Source organism: Micropterus salmoides, unplaced genomic scaffold (assembly GCF_014851395.1).
Source record: "Micropterus salmoides isolate LMB-PRFRI ecotype aquatic unplaced genomic scaffold, ASM1485139v1 Ms_hic_scaffold_9, whole genome shotgun sequence".
NCBI classification, from domain to species: Eukaryota; Metazoa; Chordata; class Actinopteri; order Centrarchiformes; family Centrarchidae; genus Micropterus; species Micropterus salmoides.
In genome coordinates this window covers 20,718,876-20,736,865 of record NW_024044681.1, presented here as the reverse complement: position 1 = coordinate 20,736,865, position 17,990 = coordinate 20,718,876, and the positions used below count along the sequence as shown (strand labels likewise).

Sequence of the window (17,990 nt, the reverse complement as noted above, 5' to 3'; positions counted from 1 at the left end):
TTTAAAAAAAAAAACAAAACACTGTTTTATTGTTGTCATAATCTGTCTAATGTATAATCCTTTACAGAACACAAAACATTTGTTTTCACATTTTGCTACAAGTTTAACACATTTTCTCCTAGTTCCTTAATTATTATTTACATTTTGAGAAGTTTTCAGAGATTTATTTAAAGAAACTGGTCAGTGATCATATGATACAGAGGGCGAAGCAAACGTGTTGAGAAGTGTGCTTGCTTGATGTATATCTGTGGGGAGTATGTAGATGCAATTTACCAAAACCAAAGAATTGCATTCTAGTCTTTTTCTGATTTTTGCTACTTTTTGCATACTTTTCTGACAGTGGTATTAAAAAAGTCATAACAGCATAGACTTTCTACAGACCTTTAACTCAACTTGCACATTACCTTTAACCTACTGCCCCCTCATTCCACATTTGCACCCTTCTCATTCTTTACAAATCACTGAAGGTGTGAGTATATTAAAATATTTTTGCTGTCGCATTAAAGGTACATTATGTTAAAACTGGAATGTGGAACAATTACACTGGTTATGGATGTAATTTGTGCAAATTTGTTGCACAATCAATTTTTATTTAACTTGTCCACATTAATATTATTCCACAATGGTACCTTTAATAAAGGGGCAACACTGATTGATCATTTAGGAGAGTGGTTCCTTGTCAATGCAAGGAAAATGTGTTTCTATAATAATACTGATTCTGACATTCTGACCAGTTCTTCAGTCAGTGCCGTTGGTGTACTGGGAAAGCTTATTCTCCAAGTCACAGATTCTCTTCTCCTGAGACAAAACGGTGGCCTTCAGATTCTGAATCTCCTCCAACAACCTCTCAAGCAACTGAGGCTGGACAGGAGAAGAGGGGAAAGAAGGACAAAAAGGACACGGAAGAAGAAAGGAAAAAAGACAGTGACAGGGAGGGAAAAATTAAGGATTAAGAAAAACAGAAAGAGGAAAAATAGGTCAAGGACAGTGAGCAACTAGAAAAAATAACCAAAACAAGAAGGGGAGCTTTGGGGGAAAAAAGTTGTGGGCAGGTACAAATAGAGGAGAGATAAACAGAAACATGTTAAAAGGAGAGGCAGATGTTCGTAAGAGTAACGGTGTATTCAGTTTATGGGCTCCAAAGCTAAAGAAGAAGTTTTTTTCTATTGAAAATGTGCGACACAATGCTATATATCTAATGTAGTATAACAAACCAGTGGTCCACATACAGGATATACATTATGTGAACATGTAACAACAGGTAACATAATGCATGCCACAACTTACCGGCAGACTGTTGGTTTCCAAAGTGGACATGCTACGTCGGGTGGTGGGTCTGGAGTCCAGCAGGTTCTTTTTTGCCACTTTGAGCTCTCTGCTCTTGGGTGGCACATAGCCGCCCCTCATGGACACAAGAATTGGATCTTCGTTGCGGCCCTCCAGCCACTCTTCAGGCTCCATGGCGGGATCAGGCCCAGCTGTGTCCGGGTACAGGTCGTCCTGGAAGAGGTCCGACTGTGCAAAAGAGTTGTCGGGGTGAAAAACCGTGACATATTTTAGTTTTGTTTTGTAACATGTGGTGCAAGGTGCAGCTCATTTTAATTGCTTCAACACATCATAATTTATAAACTCATCATATGTTTTGTAGGAAAATATTAATCAAAAACTAGTAACTAGAGCTTTTGGGGGGAAATGTAGCAGAGGGAAAACATTACCAACATTACATTATTAAGTATGAAGTAACATTAAATGGAAATACTGAAGTAAAGTAAAAGTACCTCAAAATTGTACTTATGCACAGTACTTGAGTAATGTACTCACTTACCTTCGACCACTGTGACAGTTAAAGGTTTGTAGGGTCAGTTGGACTTACTTTTCTGGGCACTGTCATTGTTATGGGCTCACACTTCTTGTCAAGGAGTTTGAATAATCTAAGAGGACAGGTGAAAAGAGGAGAGAAGACAGCCTAGTTGTGGTTTTCCACATCTGTGTATCAGCTTATACTTTATGTTCGTAAGCGTAACCTATAAGATGATCTCATGCACTCTGAGAGTTGCGTGATGGATAATTCATTACATATGGACATTTCTGACATAAATGCAGTGGATAAAATAGTATACACACAGCTGCCAACCTGAAATTAAGTGAAGTATAAAGTATATAGTTAGATAAGTGAAGTTCTCTCTAAACTGTACACACAAAACAGCAATTACAAATATGTAGCCTTGTGGTGGATACACAATTAATGGATCATATTTTCACTGATGGACACTGCAATAACTAGTACGTATTTGTAAATGCTATTAAACTGAACTCTGGAGGGTGATATACTGACAAATTCATTAAACCAGTGGGATACCTGATGGTCAGAGCTAAACTTAGTAATATGAAAACCACACCATCAAGCCTGTTACATGTAACATCTCCTGATGTTATTGAATCACTTGTCAGTTAAGGCATCATTACCAAAATTAGAGTTCCATGGCCACCTTTAAGCGACATCTGTAGAATTTACATCCCATTAAACAATGCTATAAAGCTGTGATCTATGCTCATTTATTGCATAAGCAGTATCTTACCTAGCAATCTCACATTTGCTGACGTCCACACCTCTCTTGGGCATGAAGCCCATCCCTCTCTGGGGCTCCTTACTGCTGAAGGTATTGAGGTAGTGGACGTACGGCGGCTCGTCTGTGATCTCAAAGTAACGGATACTGCTGTCCCCCTACACACACACACACACACACACACACACGCACACAAATACAGGAAACACATTACACATATTAAACATGTCAAAGATAAACATGACATTGTCATTAATAAGGATGGAAATACAATGGATCTGCACATATTTATGTACATATTAAATAGCATATTTACAAACATGATTTGAATCATTAAACCTAAATGTCTCTGCACCTTTCCACAGAGGTAGACCATGTTTGCATCTGCATCATAATATGGTAACAACACTCCATTGCTTGTGTCCAACTCCAGCAGTGCAATGGGTTCCTCAAAGTTTGTCTGTGGGGAGTAAAAACAATGAAGGAGGCCAACAATTTGTTGTGTACACGTATATAAGTGCATGTATATTCCTGCACATTTTTTAAATGCATGAACAGCATGTGATATTTGAATTGCTCTTACCGGGTCCCAGAGTCCGAGCTCTCTCTGGCTCATCCTGGTGAATCCTGTGGTGAAGATGTTTCCGTCTCTGGTGAAGATGGCTCTCATTGGCCGGATCCCCTCGTGTGGAGCCAGACGTTCCTGTTGGTCAGCGGAGGGACAGACATTACTACAAGAGTTCATTTTTTTTATTCCCTTTTTTTGGTGTCTGGGGATTCATTTCAACTCAGCTGATCGCATAGAGTTATTTGTTTAGGCTTATGGGGAAAATAAGTGTTGTCAAAGGTCTAGTGATCCATTCGAAGCCTCAAGTTACTTCCTCCCAGCTAAGAAATAATCCAGCAAATCACCCCTTGTAAAGCGGCGTTAGTGAACTTCAGAAGTAAGCCTACTGGTAAACTTACTTTGTTACAGTTACAGAGCCAGACTAGCTGTTTACCCCAGTCTTTGTGCTAAGCTAATCAGAATGAGCTTTATTGCAAAGTAGCATTTTACAGGTACGAGGAACTTTCTATGGTGATAAGGTGCTAGACATAAACATACAGTTGACATAAACAGATTTAAAAAAATATAAATGTGGAATTAACAGATGCAAATTATAAATGAATTATCGAAGTATGTGTAAAAGAAAAACTAAACAGAGCGGCAGTTATTTACGTGTGTAAGCATGTAGCTAAACTAGCTGGCTGCTGGCTGTAGCCATACATTTTACGGGGTGTGGAATCAATCTTCTAAGCTAACTCTGCTTCAGAAAATTGAAAAGAGAAAAGAGTATTTCCCAAAATATCAACCCTTACTTTAATGGGTCCTTTCCAGGATCAGCAGAAATACTTTTATTCTTCTGGCCTTATAATATACTCTTTTGTTAAAGCAGTTCAGATAGTGGTATTAGAATGAATTTTACTGTGAAGCATATATTTAGTAGTATTTTCTACTCACTCACCGCAACCACCTCCCTCTTGCGGGGGTCGCAGACACGCAGACGACGGTCCTTACAGGTGGTGCAAAACAAGCTGCCGTTACGGTTCCAGCTGATACTGTAGATTAGGTCTGGGTGGTCGTCCATGGAGATGAGGGGCTCGCCTGTCCCCACGTTCCAGATAATAATCAGGTTATCACTGCCTGAGGTCAGAGGAAAAAAATGGACATCTGAATGTTATGTAAGAAGAGGAAGGGGGAGAATCCCTCATTTGTTTCTTTTAATCACACTCACCTCTGTCACATGAAGTCAAAAGATTATAAGTTTTTGAAGGAAACTGGGATGTGTGTGTGTGTGTGTGTCCTACCCGCAGTGAGGAGTATGTTGCGTGCGGTGGGATGCCAGCTGACGATGCCAACACGTTTGGAGTGTCCCTCCAGGACCACAATAGGATCGGAGAGGGGGCGGGTCAGTGAGTGATCTGGAATCTGCCACACCTGGAGAGGAGTGATGAAGAAAAATTAAAGCATTGATCTTGATGATGTTGCACAAGAAGTGTTATCTGTTCAGTAATTAGTGTATTAGAAATTACTGTAAATTGGTAGTCTACTTGAAGTATATGCCAATCCATTTAATGCTCCTGGTGACAAGTAGGACTGCCATGTTTTTTGAGACACCTCTAATAGATTTGTTGAGGTGTTTGTGAATGAAAGGAAAATCAACTTGTTTGAATTGCCTTTCAGTCATTTCATTTTCACACTTTAAAAAGACACCATGTGTAAATTCTGTGTAACTGCAGAATGCAAACCACTGCTCTGGTTGTTTAAACCTCCAAAATCCCAGAAACAATACCGAGAACATGACTTTAGTGTCCTGACAACAGGGTTAGCATGTCACAGTACTTCCTTATAAAACAGCATACAGGCAAGTCATGACATGAGCATGTGACCTGAACAGGTGCAACTTTATGCACTATGTTGTGCTTTTATGAATTCCTTCCTTCCTTCACAGGAGGGTGCCACAAAAACATTAATGACAAAACTGGTCCAGAAAAACACATTTCTCAATTTCTCACTTATAGCTTGTTGAAATGTGGGCTTTTAGTAGGTGATTTGTCGATCCACATAAGACACACACAGCTCTGGCCCTGTTGCTCCCCAGTATCTCTCTCTCTCTCTCACACACACACACACACTAATGAGCCTTTTCAGATGACACAATGATCTCTCTGAACTGATGAGACTGACATCACAGTTATGGTCTTTCTGCTTCACAGCAGCACCACTGCCAAGACTGGACAGCTGCAACTGTCTGTCCATGTGTGGGACATAAACAAAGCATACACACACAAATACTCACACACACATACACACAAAGGGAAACCCACTGCATTCAAAACAGCCTCCCAGCAGCTGTTGCCATAGGAGAAGCAGCGTTTCAAATCAATCGATAGCACAAAGATTCCTGCGATGTTGTTGTGAACAAGTGGGAGCAAATCTGTCCTCAGTGACAACTGTGGATGCACAGATACATGCTGAGTCAAGAGGCATGTTGTCATAATACAAATTTATATTTGACACATGCTGACATACTTAACATAATGAACATTTGTGTGCACACACACAAAGCAAAGTAACTTAAGCAGTATATACTTTTTAAACCAAAGTAACAATATTTATTTGTCTATTAAGCTAAAAGGGTTTAAGTAACTGGACCATAATATTTTAATATCAAGTTATAGAGTTACTGAAGAGAATCTGAAATGTTATCATAAAATATCATTATTAAATATAATTAAACACATTATTTGTAGCCTAATAGTTATATTTACCACCAAGTACATCTTTATTTTGTAGTTTTTGTTGCTGCTATTATGAAAGAAAAGGCATCAAGATTAACGCTAAAACATTGCTGTAGTTCATTAATCAATTAGTCTATTTACAGAAACTATTTTGATAATCAATTATCAATGAATATAATTTGAGCCATTTTAAAGCAAAAACACCCAAAGTGTACTTGTTCATGCTCCACCAATGTGAGGATTTTATGTTTTTCTCAGTTTTATGTTCTTGCAAACTGAATATCTTTGTGTTTTGGACTGTTAATCAGACAAAATAAGAAATTTGTCACTGTCACCTTGGGCTCTGGGAAACTGTGACATTTTCAAATATTTTACAGATCACACAACTAATCTATTAAATCAGGAAAATTATCTGCAATTGAATCTATAAGAGAAATAATTGTTAGTGGCAGCCCTAATCTAGGTCACCTAAGGAGTTGTCACAATTATCATGTGAAAAAAAAATCATGTGTTTACAATGTTTATAGGCTAATAGCAAGATGGGAAAAAAATATTATATAAAAACTGGAAATTAAAAGGGGATAAGTCCTAGATGCCTTAAAGCTAGTTCACACTGCACGATTTTTAGCCCGATTTGCTTGCTCGGTGACCGTCAGACTGTGATGGGAGTAAATCAGTGGCTGATTGACATGTGTAGGATATGTGTGAACTACTCAAGGACGCATCAAAAGGGGTCCCCCACACATCACTGCCACATCGCCTACTTCTGCCAGATATCTAGCATTCCAAATAGCCTATCTGGAGAAATCAGCTGACTCGACATCCACATCCAGCCAATGAGAGCAGGCAGCTACTTTTTCCACGCAAAACCCTTTTTACTCACCTTCAGCCCTTTCTGTAGCTCAGACAATCCCTGCTACCTGCCAGTGCTAATCCATCCTTTCACCCAGATTCTTTGTCTTTATAATTTCTATCTTTATAATAACAAACAACAGCTGTTTCGTCGTGTCATTTCCCCTTTCACGTGTGTTTTCTTGACAAAATGTGGTTTGGAGACCATGCGACAGATGCCACAGCTCTGTCAGCTCGTGTAGTGTGTGACCCCCTGTCACCGATCAGTCACGTAGTGTGAACGACTTCAAGACTCCAGTTACAAGACGGCAAGTTCTGTAGTGTGAACAGCACGGCCATCGGCCAACACTGACAGTCGTGTAGTTTGCACAAGCCTTAAGGGGGTTTTACAGTAAATTAACTTTAGTGTCACAAAGTATAGTACAATCAGTATATTTTCATATTCAATTGCACCCGCTTACATTACAGAACTCCTGTTCCCTTATCACATTATGAGAGAACTGAGATCTTCATCCCATTGTCTGACTCTCCCCCACTATTGAGATTTTCAAGAGTCATCTTAAAACACACTTTTACTCACGAGCCTTTAACCATGCCTAACTTTACCACTTCAGGAATTTCCCCTGAAGTCTCAATTATTATTCTACTACTACTCTCATCACTAGATCATTTGTGTTGTAAATAAATAAAGTTGAGTTGAGTTGATTTGAGAGTGAACTATCGCTTTTCATTTCCTGCAGTCATGGCTTTACAGTGACCCCTGCTGACTGAACTCAGTCATGAGCTTCAGGGCCACATACCTGCACTGTATCCCAACCAGGCCTACAAAAACTACTAGAGCTTCTATTCAGTCCAAAATTCAATATTGACATTAATATATGTTTATGTTTACAACTCTTACCTATTCTGCACTGTGTGTATGTATTAGGATTTTAAATATACACTTTCCTCCCATCCCATTTCCCATATTTAAATTCAAACTAAACTGTCAGAGCTAACTTTTAATTATGCGCTGTCCAAGTTGAAGGCTCTGTGGAAAAGAAGATGTGGAGTTCACAACACAGCTTGTAAGTTGACATGATTTTAACAGGATTTGCTGCTGTGTTACAATGAGGAGGCTGGTCGCAGACAGAGAATAGAGTCTGACTAACTTGTCATGGCCAAAATACGATGAGTAGACTGATGAGAGATATAGAGGGGGCGGAACAGGTGGGTGGACAGTCAGACAGGTAGACAGTAGACACACTGGTGCATTGACTGATTCACTTCACTTATTTAAACGGGCAGGTAAACATGACAATCTCAGGCCGAAATGACCTCCATCACTGTTATCTGAGTCACCAAACAACAAACTCATCTACATGCATTTGCAACTTCTCTCTCCCACTCAGAAGTAGTTTTGTTTTCCTACACACACATACACACGCATTACCATTGCAGTACAGTCCTCCGAGCAGCTGGCCAGAACGTTATCGTCATGAGGGCACCAGTCAATATCAAGAACAGGTCCAGAGTGGCCGATCACCAGAGGGTAGTTCTTATCCACACGGCCTGACTGTAACACAGAGCAGCAGTGACATGGTGGACTGAGTTCGGACATAAAATAGGTGATTAATAAAACAGTAGTAGGCGTTGATTTTCAGGTCAACAAACATCAGAAAATAGTTAAAATCAGGTTCCAATGAAAGGTTATGGATACATTCAAAGTTACATGAAACCGTTGTTTCAACAGGATTTCAGTTACTTTTTTTCAATGTGAAACAGGTACGAACTAATTCAGATTGAAAGTTTCTTCTTGACTTTGGAAATTATGAAACATTCTTACCCTAAGGTCCATTTAGTAGCAGATCCCCAGCTTTTGATCGTATCCCACAGCTTCCTCTGCAGACGGAGTTTGCTTAGTTGTCATGGAATTGTAGATGTAAAAATTTCCCTTTTTTGAGTATTTCAAAGACTGTTCTTTCAACTACTACTTCCATGATAAAGAATAACTTTCAATTTAAAATTTTAAGCAACATGGAGAAATCCTTAAACAGCTCAGAAAAATGGAAATTTTAACAAATACAATCCCATAACCACTGGGCAAACCCCATCTGCTGATGAAGATCATGTGATATGATCAAAAAATGGACCTTGCTGTGAGATTGCTGGTCCAAACTACATGCTGAAATAGAGTAATTGAAATGCTGTCGAAACAACCATTGATTTGTCCTGATGGTAGGTCATGAGGCAAAAAATTGCTGTTTGGCCCCTATTGTCCCCTGACCTGTTGCCCTCATTGAGTTTGTACCATTTTGTCTCCTATTCCTACTAATACAGTGCACATAGCAGACTATACAGTCCACTCCATGAGAGAAACTTCAAAATTATTTCATATTGTACTTTAGTTCTGCCCTATTTTTGGGGCCCTGGAGGCAGTGTTATTAGTCTGACTTTGAGGAAATTTACGTGAAGAGTTTTGTCTGAATGTATCTCTGATTTAAACAAGACCGAATGTAAACCTTCAAAATACAACTAAAACCTTAAAGAAAGAAGCATGCAGCTTAAAGGGACTTCAAGGAAAAAGACATTTTTAGATGATCCAAACTAAAATCATAATGTTACTTCCAGGTTATTTCGTGTCTCCCTGTTCCTATCGTGTGAACATGTGTATCAGCTTTTGAGATATCACTCCCTGCACACACATACAACAGACACCCCAAGTGAAGTGTATTTATAGCTAACGGACGAGGCGTTGAAAGGGGAGTTTTTCTTGTGGCCCGTTGGGGACCCAGAGGGGGAGATGGAGGATGGAGAGCGCGTCGGTGTGTATTAATAGCAAACCTGTTCACCATGACTCCAGTATATAATCACATCCATTTTCCCTGTGTCTCCAAAAAACTGAGTATGGCTCTTGCCCGTTGACACTAATAATTAGCACTGCTGATGATTCTTAGCAGTGATGACTTTGTTTCTAAATTGCTCATCTCAAATAAAGTCCATCACAAAAAGAGTTTAAAATCTATTTTACTTAGTTAGGATCGCTGGAGTAGCATATCCTAATATGATAATGTATTGAAATATTATCTCCCACCACATCTAAATATTGACACAAGTTTAATTTGGTCTTTCTAATGTCCATCATTTATTTTAAGGCAATGTTGTTATGATCACGAGGCCCCACACCCCACTAAAGCATCGCAGCTTTAAATGTCTGATCTGTCTCGACCTGTTGCTTTTACTGTCGCTGCAATGTCAGTATCCTTCCCAAGGCTTCCCCAACATGACAGCTAGATGCAATATTATATACTCCGGTATTAGAAGGAAAAACATACTAAATCAAGTTAAAGGTTAAGCTATTGTAACCAACACGCTGCCGATACCATGACTTGGCACTGATCAGCCTTGAAAAGGTTTTGAAAACAGTTTGTTTTTAGTCTTAATATGAATTACATTTACCTTATAAGTCCAAATGAGACACGAGTTTTTCTTTGTATTTCAAACACCAAGAGTCACATGCATTGTTTGACCTCAGTGCAGAACTGTCTGCCAGGAGCTTTGGAAGTCTTTTTCTTCACCCTCCCCATTATGCAGCCTGCTGATTGTATCATGTAACATGATCATCTGGTTATATTACTTATAGCTAATGCTTATAGCCATCTGAAACTGTGGCCACGCTGCTTTTAGTATTCAACATGGAATTGCCTTTAGTGACCTTGATGAGCTGAACAAAAAAGTCAGGTGATGAACTATGAGATATAAAAAGGTTACAGGCTGTTCCTTTGGGGGGAAAAAAAAAAACTCTCTTTACTTCTCTTTCTTTTCTTCCTCTTTCCCCGTAAAGTTCCCTCTATTCTTTCTTCTCATTTCCCCTGACTCTTATATGAGAAAAACACCCTGCTGCAACAGTTGGTGACAGCATGGGACATGGGCAGATGCAGGGAGCTGATTGACAGGGATATAGTTTATAGTCAGCATGCCGACAAACCCGTAATAAAAACTCAACTTGAATATCTGTTTGCAGCATGCAAAAATCAACATGTTCAACACAGAAATCCCTCACAAGGAAGGAACGGCTCATATACTCAAATTAAGGAATGAACCAAAGTCGATAGGATTTATTCTATTCAGGACCATGAACATCTGTATAAATGACATGCCATCCATGGAGCCATGACACTAGTGTGGCTAAAAATGTATAATCTTGCCCAAAACAAAGCGTATTATTCTCGCTGTTTAATCACCTAAAAGGAAAAATAGGCACATGTATGTCAGTGTTGACAAGGATACAGTAAGTGTTTTGTATTACTTGGATATTCAGCCATATTTATTCAAGCCAGAGAAGAGAGAGAGAGGCTGCACGGTGGTCCAGTGGATAGCACTGTGGCCTCAGACCCTGGTCTAGGCTCTGGTGTCCCCCACCATCAAAACATGCCAGGTTCTTCAGTCGGTGCCATTAACCAGACACTGATATAAAAAAATCTGGAATTGGTCCCCAGGTGCTGCACAGCGGCTGCTCCCTTGAGGGATGGGTTAAATGCAGAGAATGAATTTCGCAACATGTATGTGTTTGTGACAACTAAAGTACCTTTGACATTTGAGAGGCTGAGGCTGCCACTCAAATCGCAGCTGTGAATAGGCTATATGGCCCCTCCAGAACCTGAACCGCCAAGGCCAAACATCAACTGGTGGTGCCTTTACTCAAACTGACCCCTGATGCAAACAAAAACTGAATGATTCTGCTATTAATTTCATTGTGGGCACTTATTAACAACACTGACTAGACAGTAACTTAAAAAACGTGCCAACTTTCTCTTTGAGGTTAAGTTGGCACCAGACGGAAACAAGAGAAGAAAAGAGGAAAAAAGCGCTATAGAAAAGTACAGAAATCCAGGCAAAGGCAGACTTGACCTGCATATTAATTATAAAGAGCACATACACTACCAATTCAATCATGTAGAAAACTAAAACATGTTAGGTGTTTAATGCAGAGTTTATCAAATTTTTGCAGCTTTGGGATCATCATTTTCAGAGGCAGACAGATTTACACGAACTCAAAGACATTCTGTTCGGTTTCCACCCTCTGCGGCCCAGGAATGTTTCCCCTTTGACCTTACTGACCTTAGAGAGGGGCAGGACCAGGAACGAACCTCCACCGCTGGATTCAACGATGACCGCCAGGAACTTTGGGTTGACGGCGCAGAAGGAGCTGTCCCACGTCACCTTGGAGACACGGATGTCATCGTAGGCCTGCTCAGCCTTGACCGTCTGGCCAAAGACGTGGCGAAACTTACTCTGCCGCACAATGCTGCGACTCATGGCTGAGGAGTGTGGAGGAATGTAGGGTGGATGTAGAGATGAAGAAACAAAGGATAGAAGAGGATGTACGGAGAGTAATGGGGAAGTAAGAAAATAGTGTGAAGGAGGAAGGAGAGAAAGAGGGGGATAAAAAAGGGGATATAGAGATGTCAGAAGAGGGTTAAACAAAGAAATTTAGATAAAGAAGTAAGATGTGGAAAAAATAGCATAATCATCCAGAAAACAAAATGTACTGTATATTCATTTTGGAGGTCATTTTCTTTGTAAGTCTCAATCTGGAACAAGACTTCTAGCAAAATAAATCAGATTTCATCCCTACACTGAAGGAACCAAGCCAAGGCTGTATGAGACCACCACAGAAGAGCTTGTCATCACAATATTGCACTCTGCAATCTGCGATGTACTTGCTTTATATCACCTACAACAGTATCCGTCAGTCCTCTTCTTTGACTGTTGAGGCAGGCTACTTAAAATTTTTTTTTGTTGCTGAACAGTTACTATCATTGAATATGTTGTTTTGGAGGAGCATTATGCTTTTTTTCCCCCAAGATGACTCAGTATCTCTATGGTGCTTTCAAGCATTTTATTTTGAAAGTTAACAGGGCAGTTCACTCACCTTTGGTATTTATTTTTTTCAGACTTACAGTCACATTAAGTAGATAAAGGATTCTGCCTATGTCATGCTAGCAAGCAGTGAATTTCATTTTTTATTTTCTTCTTCACTCAGAATCAGGCAGCTGACTGATACAGGCCCACTGAGCATTCGAGATTCAAAAAGTGTATTGTCATATGCACAGTAAAAACCACAACAGCTTAAACCATACAACAGAAAAATTACTTTGAAGTCTCCTTTAAAAATATGTAATTATGTCAATATATACATCTAAATATATAAAAACATTCAAAACAATAAATACATTAAACAACAATATACAGTATACAGACTACAAAATAAAGTAAGGTGCAGCAGAGTAGGCTAAGTAGAAACAAAACCTGAGATCAAAAAAGGTGGACACTTATATCCATCTATACATTTTAAAGGCAATGAAAAACTTTTCTTCTCAATCAGCTTCTTACTATGAGTAGTGGGATCCTGTTCAGTTAGAAAAATGTGATGTCACATACTTCCATGCATCAATCAAAGCTGAGACTCATTTGAATTTGGATCTGATGACTGTTGACTGTCATTACTGTCACTGTCAATCAAATCTGACCCACACAGTCCTGGTGACGCAGATTAGCTGAGTTTGAGTGTTAACTTTTCATAAATAATACCTAAAGAGTTTTTTTTTTTTTTTACTTACTTATTTAGTCATGAATATGTGATATTTCAGCTTTGAGTTTAAGCCAGGTTTTCAGGGGCTTTATATAACCATCTGCTTTTCTCTGATTAATGAACTCTGCAATGTGTTTTTAGGCTGTTTGTTGAGTGACAACTTGCTGATCTGTGGCTGTCCCAGGCCCCGGGCCAGAGGAACAGTAATCCTCCAAAACACAGGAGATATTGTATAACAGGGCCTGCCATCATTGCAGATATTTATAGTTAATTGTGCATCCAAACACTATGTGACGGTCAAACATCAAAGGCCAACACTAAGACACAAATAACAAATAAAAGGCCAGGAGAGAACTTAAGAGACAGTTACAATGTGAAGCTAGCAATACATAGCACAGCAGTTACATTCAATCACACCCACGTGATACAATCCCCATGAGAATATGTAGTCTAAAATGTATCTAACATACACTCCCTGACTGCACTGGCTTACATTAGGCTAAAACTAAAAACCTAAATCTAGAAGTAGGCCTGTGTGAGTCCCTGAAGACTTCTACTAAATGCAGCAGAGTTCTTCCTCTTGCTTAATGGATGATCGTAAACTGTCTGGCTCGTCACAATTAAAATAAAACCACAAAGAGCACCAACTGAGGCCAGGGTCCGCTTCTCCACTAGTCAGGCCTGTGACAAAGTGAACATAAAGTGACCCAAATTGAGGCTTTAAGTGATGATGTCTGACTTTCACACTAGAATATTCTACATTTAGTCCCAAACTGGACTTAAAGACTGTGGGATACATGACTCAACCAGACTGATGAGAGGACGGAAGCTCTCGCTTCTTTCCTGGAAGGATTTACATTCCAGTGACCATTTCAGGAGGGCCAGCTGTGTGGCATTTCAGGGCAAACACAATATCACACATACTTGTGTATATTCTTTTATTGATACTGTGTCAGAGACATGTTGATAGCAAACAGTGGGTTTTTTTCACCTGGCTCTCAAGATAAATTGCAAATCTACAAAGGAAGAAGAGCAAGAAACTCTCCTGCTGCCTGCTGTTCCACAGTGAGAATCCAAACTACCCTTGTCTTAATCTCATCTTCACTCTTCTCAGGAATTTTAACAAAAACAAACAAATTACTTAGGCTAGTTATTATGCATGCCTTTTCATCTGATTTGAACAAGAAATTAAAATAAAATGAATGAATGAAATAAACATAGCTTAAAGTTGATTCTTGACTATTTTGCAAAAGCTTCCACTCTCTCCAAACTGGCTGCCTAATCTAAAAATGTGTAGCCTATGCTTATGGAAACTGGTGGCAGAAATATGTGATGTGATTTAACGTCAGTTGAGTTAAACGACATGCTCCTTTAACTCTGCCTCAGGTTAATGAGCCCTCCCCTGCCGCGCACGGCACGGCTCTGGACAGTCGAGACAGAGCGAAAGAATGACACTGCCACTTTCCTAATATAGACATGACAAACTGCACTGTCCCACCCGGGGCCGGCCGCTCCTCCCACCCGCCAGCCTGATCCTAAATAGTCCCAGAATGAAGGTGACGCACTCTGTGGCGCTGTATTGTTAATGAACGCACCGTAAATTTAAAACAACAATCATTGCGCACAGCCTATACAAACACACATAAACTGGAACATAGGCTGTCAGGGGCCCGGGAGGTGTGAGTGACGGAGGGAGGGGGTTAGCAATGTACAACGTGCTCCTCCAAGTAGCCCACAGCTGCCATGCACGACTGAAGAACTGCTCCGTCCACAGGGGGGTAAAGTGCACAATCACACTGTCCCGTCTTTTCTCAGGATTTCCAAAAGGTGGGGACGCACTCGATCCTCTCCAGCAGTGCAGTAAAGACGCTGACGCACCTCTCACCCCACTGCAGCACTGACACACACATATTAGGAAAGACAGTCCACAAGAAAGCTCACCTCAGGTTTTGGGGAGACCCCTCTTCCCTGGACAACTCTCACGGTTTCTCTTGTATCCTCCTCCTCCTTTGTCTTCTGCTGCTGCTGTTCTTATTCCTTTGAAGGATTTTGCCTGAGATCCGGTTTCCTGGAGTCGGAGCGGACTTGCTGAAGACACGCACTGGACAACTGCGTGACGCTCCTCGGCAGGGAAAGAGAGAGGGAGAGTACCGGGGCAGAGCAGGGAGAGAGGAGGGTGTGGGTGGGTGCCGTCTATTTTGGAACAGGCTCAGTACAGGGAAACGTGACGCGCGCCGGTTACAGGGGGCCAGTGTTACAATTGGTGGCCTCTGTAGACGAATTGTGATTTAAAGAACAGTAATGGAAGATTAAAATGGTAAATAAACACACACACACACACACACAGGTGATCTGATAGGGTTTGCAGAGAGCAGGATAGCAATAAAAATGTGCACATCACATATGAGTTAAAACAACAACAAAAAAGTTTCCAAACTGTTGAATTTGTGGTTATATGGTGTTTTCAAAACTCTTGACACACTTCTCAGTACCAACATGCAGGTCAGCACAATAATTAATATCACATCCAATTTGCAAAATGCTCTTATACAACCAAAACACTTCTCACATGTCAGGATCTGAACACTGAACAGGAACACGAAAATCTTGTCATTCAAAATGACCTAAACAACACAAACAACTCCAGTGGTTCTCAAGGACCCCTGGGGGTCCTTGAGAAGATTCCAGGGCTCCCCAGCAAAAAGGGGAATAATTTATTTTCACTATAATTCAATCCATAAGTATCACAGTGACAGAATGTACAACTGTTTTAGTCATGAGTTTCATACACTTTAAAACATCTTAAAGTCCTATCAGAGGCGCTATCCTGGGACAAAATCTGAATCTGATTTGTGTCAGTTTAGGGGTCCTTGATGTGAAAATGTTTGAGATTCACTATTTTACTCAACCAGGGAAAGAATCTTGTACATGCTTCATACAACCCTGGTAATCATACATGATGGTCATGCACTCCACATCCTTGAGATAAATAATAGGTATGGGGTTGTTTTTGTTGTTTGTTTTTTTACAGATGTAGCAGAATGCACCAAATTGTTGCCTAATTTGAATAATTGTGTATATGTCAGTTTTGACAATAGTAGGTAAACTTGTGAAAAATGGTGGCTGAGTTTGAGTGAGAAAATAGTTCCCCAATTTTCAAAGATGTGGTCACTGTATGCATCAAAGCAATGAAAAGTGATCCATAGTTTAGTCTGCATTGACTGCGGTTGACCTGACTGTGGGGAACTCAGTATAGAGAAATGTGTTGGGGAAAAAAGTAAAAGATGGAATACTGCATGTTCACCTGCTCCCAGTACAGTTAAGATAAGATTAAAGGTATTTCTAGCAATCTTCTTAGAGCTGACATATATATTTCCTGTTAAATGCTTTAGAGTACATTAAACATACTTTACAAGTATAACGTTTACCCTAAATTAAACCTCTACCCACTCCAAATGTGAAAAACAGCCTTTAAATGGATGGAATTGTCTTAAACATATGTTCACCGTTTTGATAAGTTCATAAAAATCTGAAACATCAACAATAAGCACTATAAAAAAAAATGTCAGCAAGTAGCCACTAAGTAATCACAATGGACTAGCTCCCACTACAGAATATACAATCTTGAGGACATGATAAACAAATCTCAGTATTGTGTACGTCTTTCCTCTTGCCTGTACTGATGGATTGTGGTGAACCTCATTTTGCCTCCATTAATACTCAGCAAAAATAAAGATTAAAGCCAGCTAGAGCGATCAGGAAATGAAGGACAGTTTAGCTTTAACACGTGCACCTCTGGCTGGTTCTAATGTGTTTATATTGAACTAGTCAAAAGGCCAAAGGCTGTAGTGAGTGCATGAGTCTTGGATACACACTCAACATACCTGGATACTTTAAGGCTGAACTGGGGCTGTGCTGTGTTCTCTCTTGTTGCTGTTAATGAAGGTGGTCAAGCTCCTCAATGCATTGTCATTCACAAAACAAAGAGCTTTATAAAGTCCCTCAGATATCTCCTGCACCCTGGTGTTAGGGCTGCCATAAGGACAACCAAAAATAAAAGAGAAAATAAGGGGAATGACTTTGCAACGTGATTACTACACTCACTGGCTTTATACTGCAGGACATCTATGCTATATATGGGTGGTGACTGAAGATACTAATGACTTCAGTTTCTGCTTCTAACTTACCAGCAGTGACAGCAATAAGTTTGCCTAACAAGGACACAAAATACCAAAACAATTTCTAATTATGGGTCAAGATGTTTCCACGGGTGCATTATGACATTTAGATTACAGAAAAAAAGCAGTTACTATGTTTCTTTTCCACTTTTGTAGCTTGCATCATTGCAGATACTTCTTTTGGCTAAAAAGGACACCTCTGTATGGTATCAAATTCACCACAGACTGACTTTCTTTAACTACATTTGGGTTTAACATGTACTAAGAATTTACTTGCAGGCTTCACATGCGGTTTTCCGCAATTAAGTGCATTAATTACAATTTTCACTGAAAGAAACAGACACTAGGAAAACTGCTGACAATGTATTCTGCTGAATTAAATCTGGCTTTTTTTTATGTACACTTTTCCAAAGTAACAGAATAAATACTCACCTCATAAAAGGAAAAACAATCACAGTCCTGTATGGTGTAAAGAAATAAGTAAGTGTTAACACATTCACTGTGAAAGTGCTCCTCTGACACATCTGAATGCAAGCA

The 17,990-nt window shown here is 39.8% G+C and overlaps 1 protein-coding gene across 3 annotated transcripts; it reads right to left on the bottom strand.

Moving 5' to 3' along the window:
- Positions 1-17,333, bottom strand: coro6 (coronin 6). 3 transcript variants are annotated; one of them, XM_038707981.1, is made up of 12 exons: positions 17,160-17,333; positions 15,217-15,545; positions 11,802-12,001; positions 8,134-8,256; positions 4,416-4,545; positions 4,073-4,251; positions 3,151-3,270; positions 2,923-3,027; positions 2,580-2,725; positions 1,874-1,931; positions 1,284-1,515; positions 1-1,026 (listed from the first exon to the last, which is right to left on the bottom strand). In XM_038707981.1, the coding sequence occupies exons 3-12, from the start codon at positions 11,997-11,999 to the stop codon at positions 950-952; spliced, it is 1,368 nt and encodes a 455-aa protein (XP_038563909.1). In that variant the 5' UTR covers positions 12,000-12,001; positions 15,217-15,545; positions 17,160-17,333; the 3' UTR covers positions 1-949. The 3 variants fall into 3 exon arrangements, with proteins under 3 accessions (XP_038563909.1, XP_038563908.1, XP_038563907.1); XM_038707980.1 differs by having other exon boundaries at positions 1,288-1,515; positions 17,160-17,329; XM_038707979.1 differs by having other exon boundaries at positions 1-861; positions 1,288-1,515; positions 17,160-17,327.
- Positions 17,334-17,990: the final 657 nt, after the last annotated feature.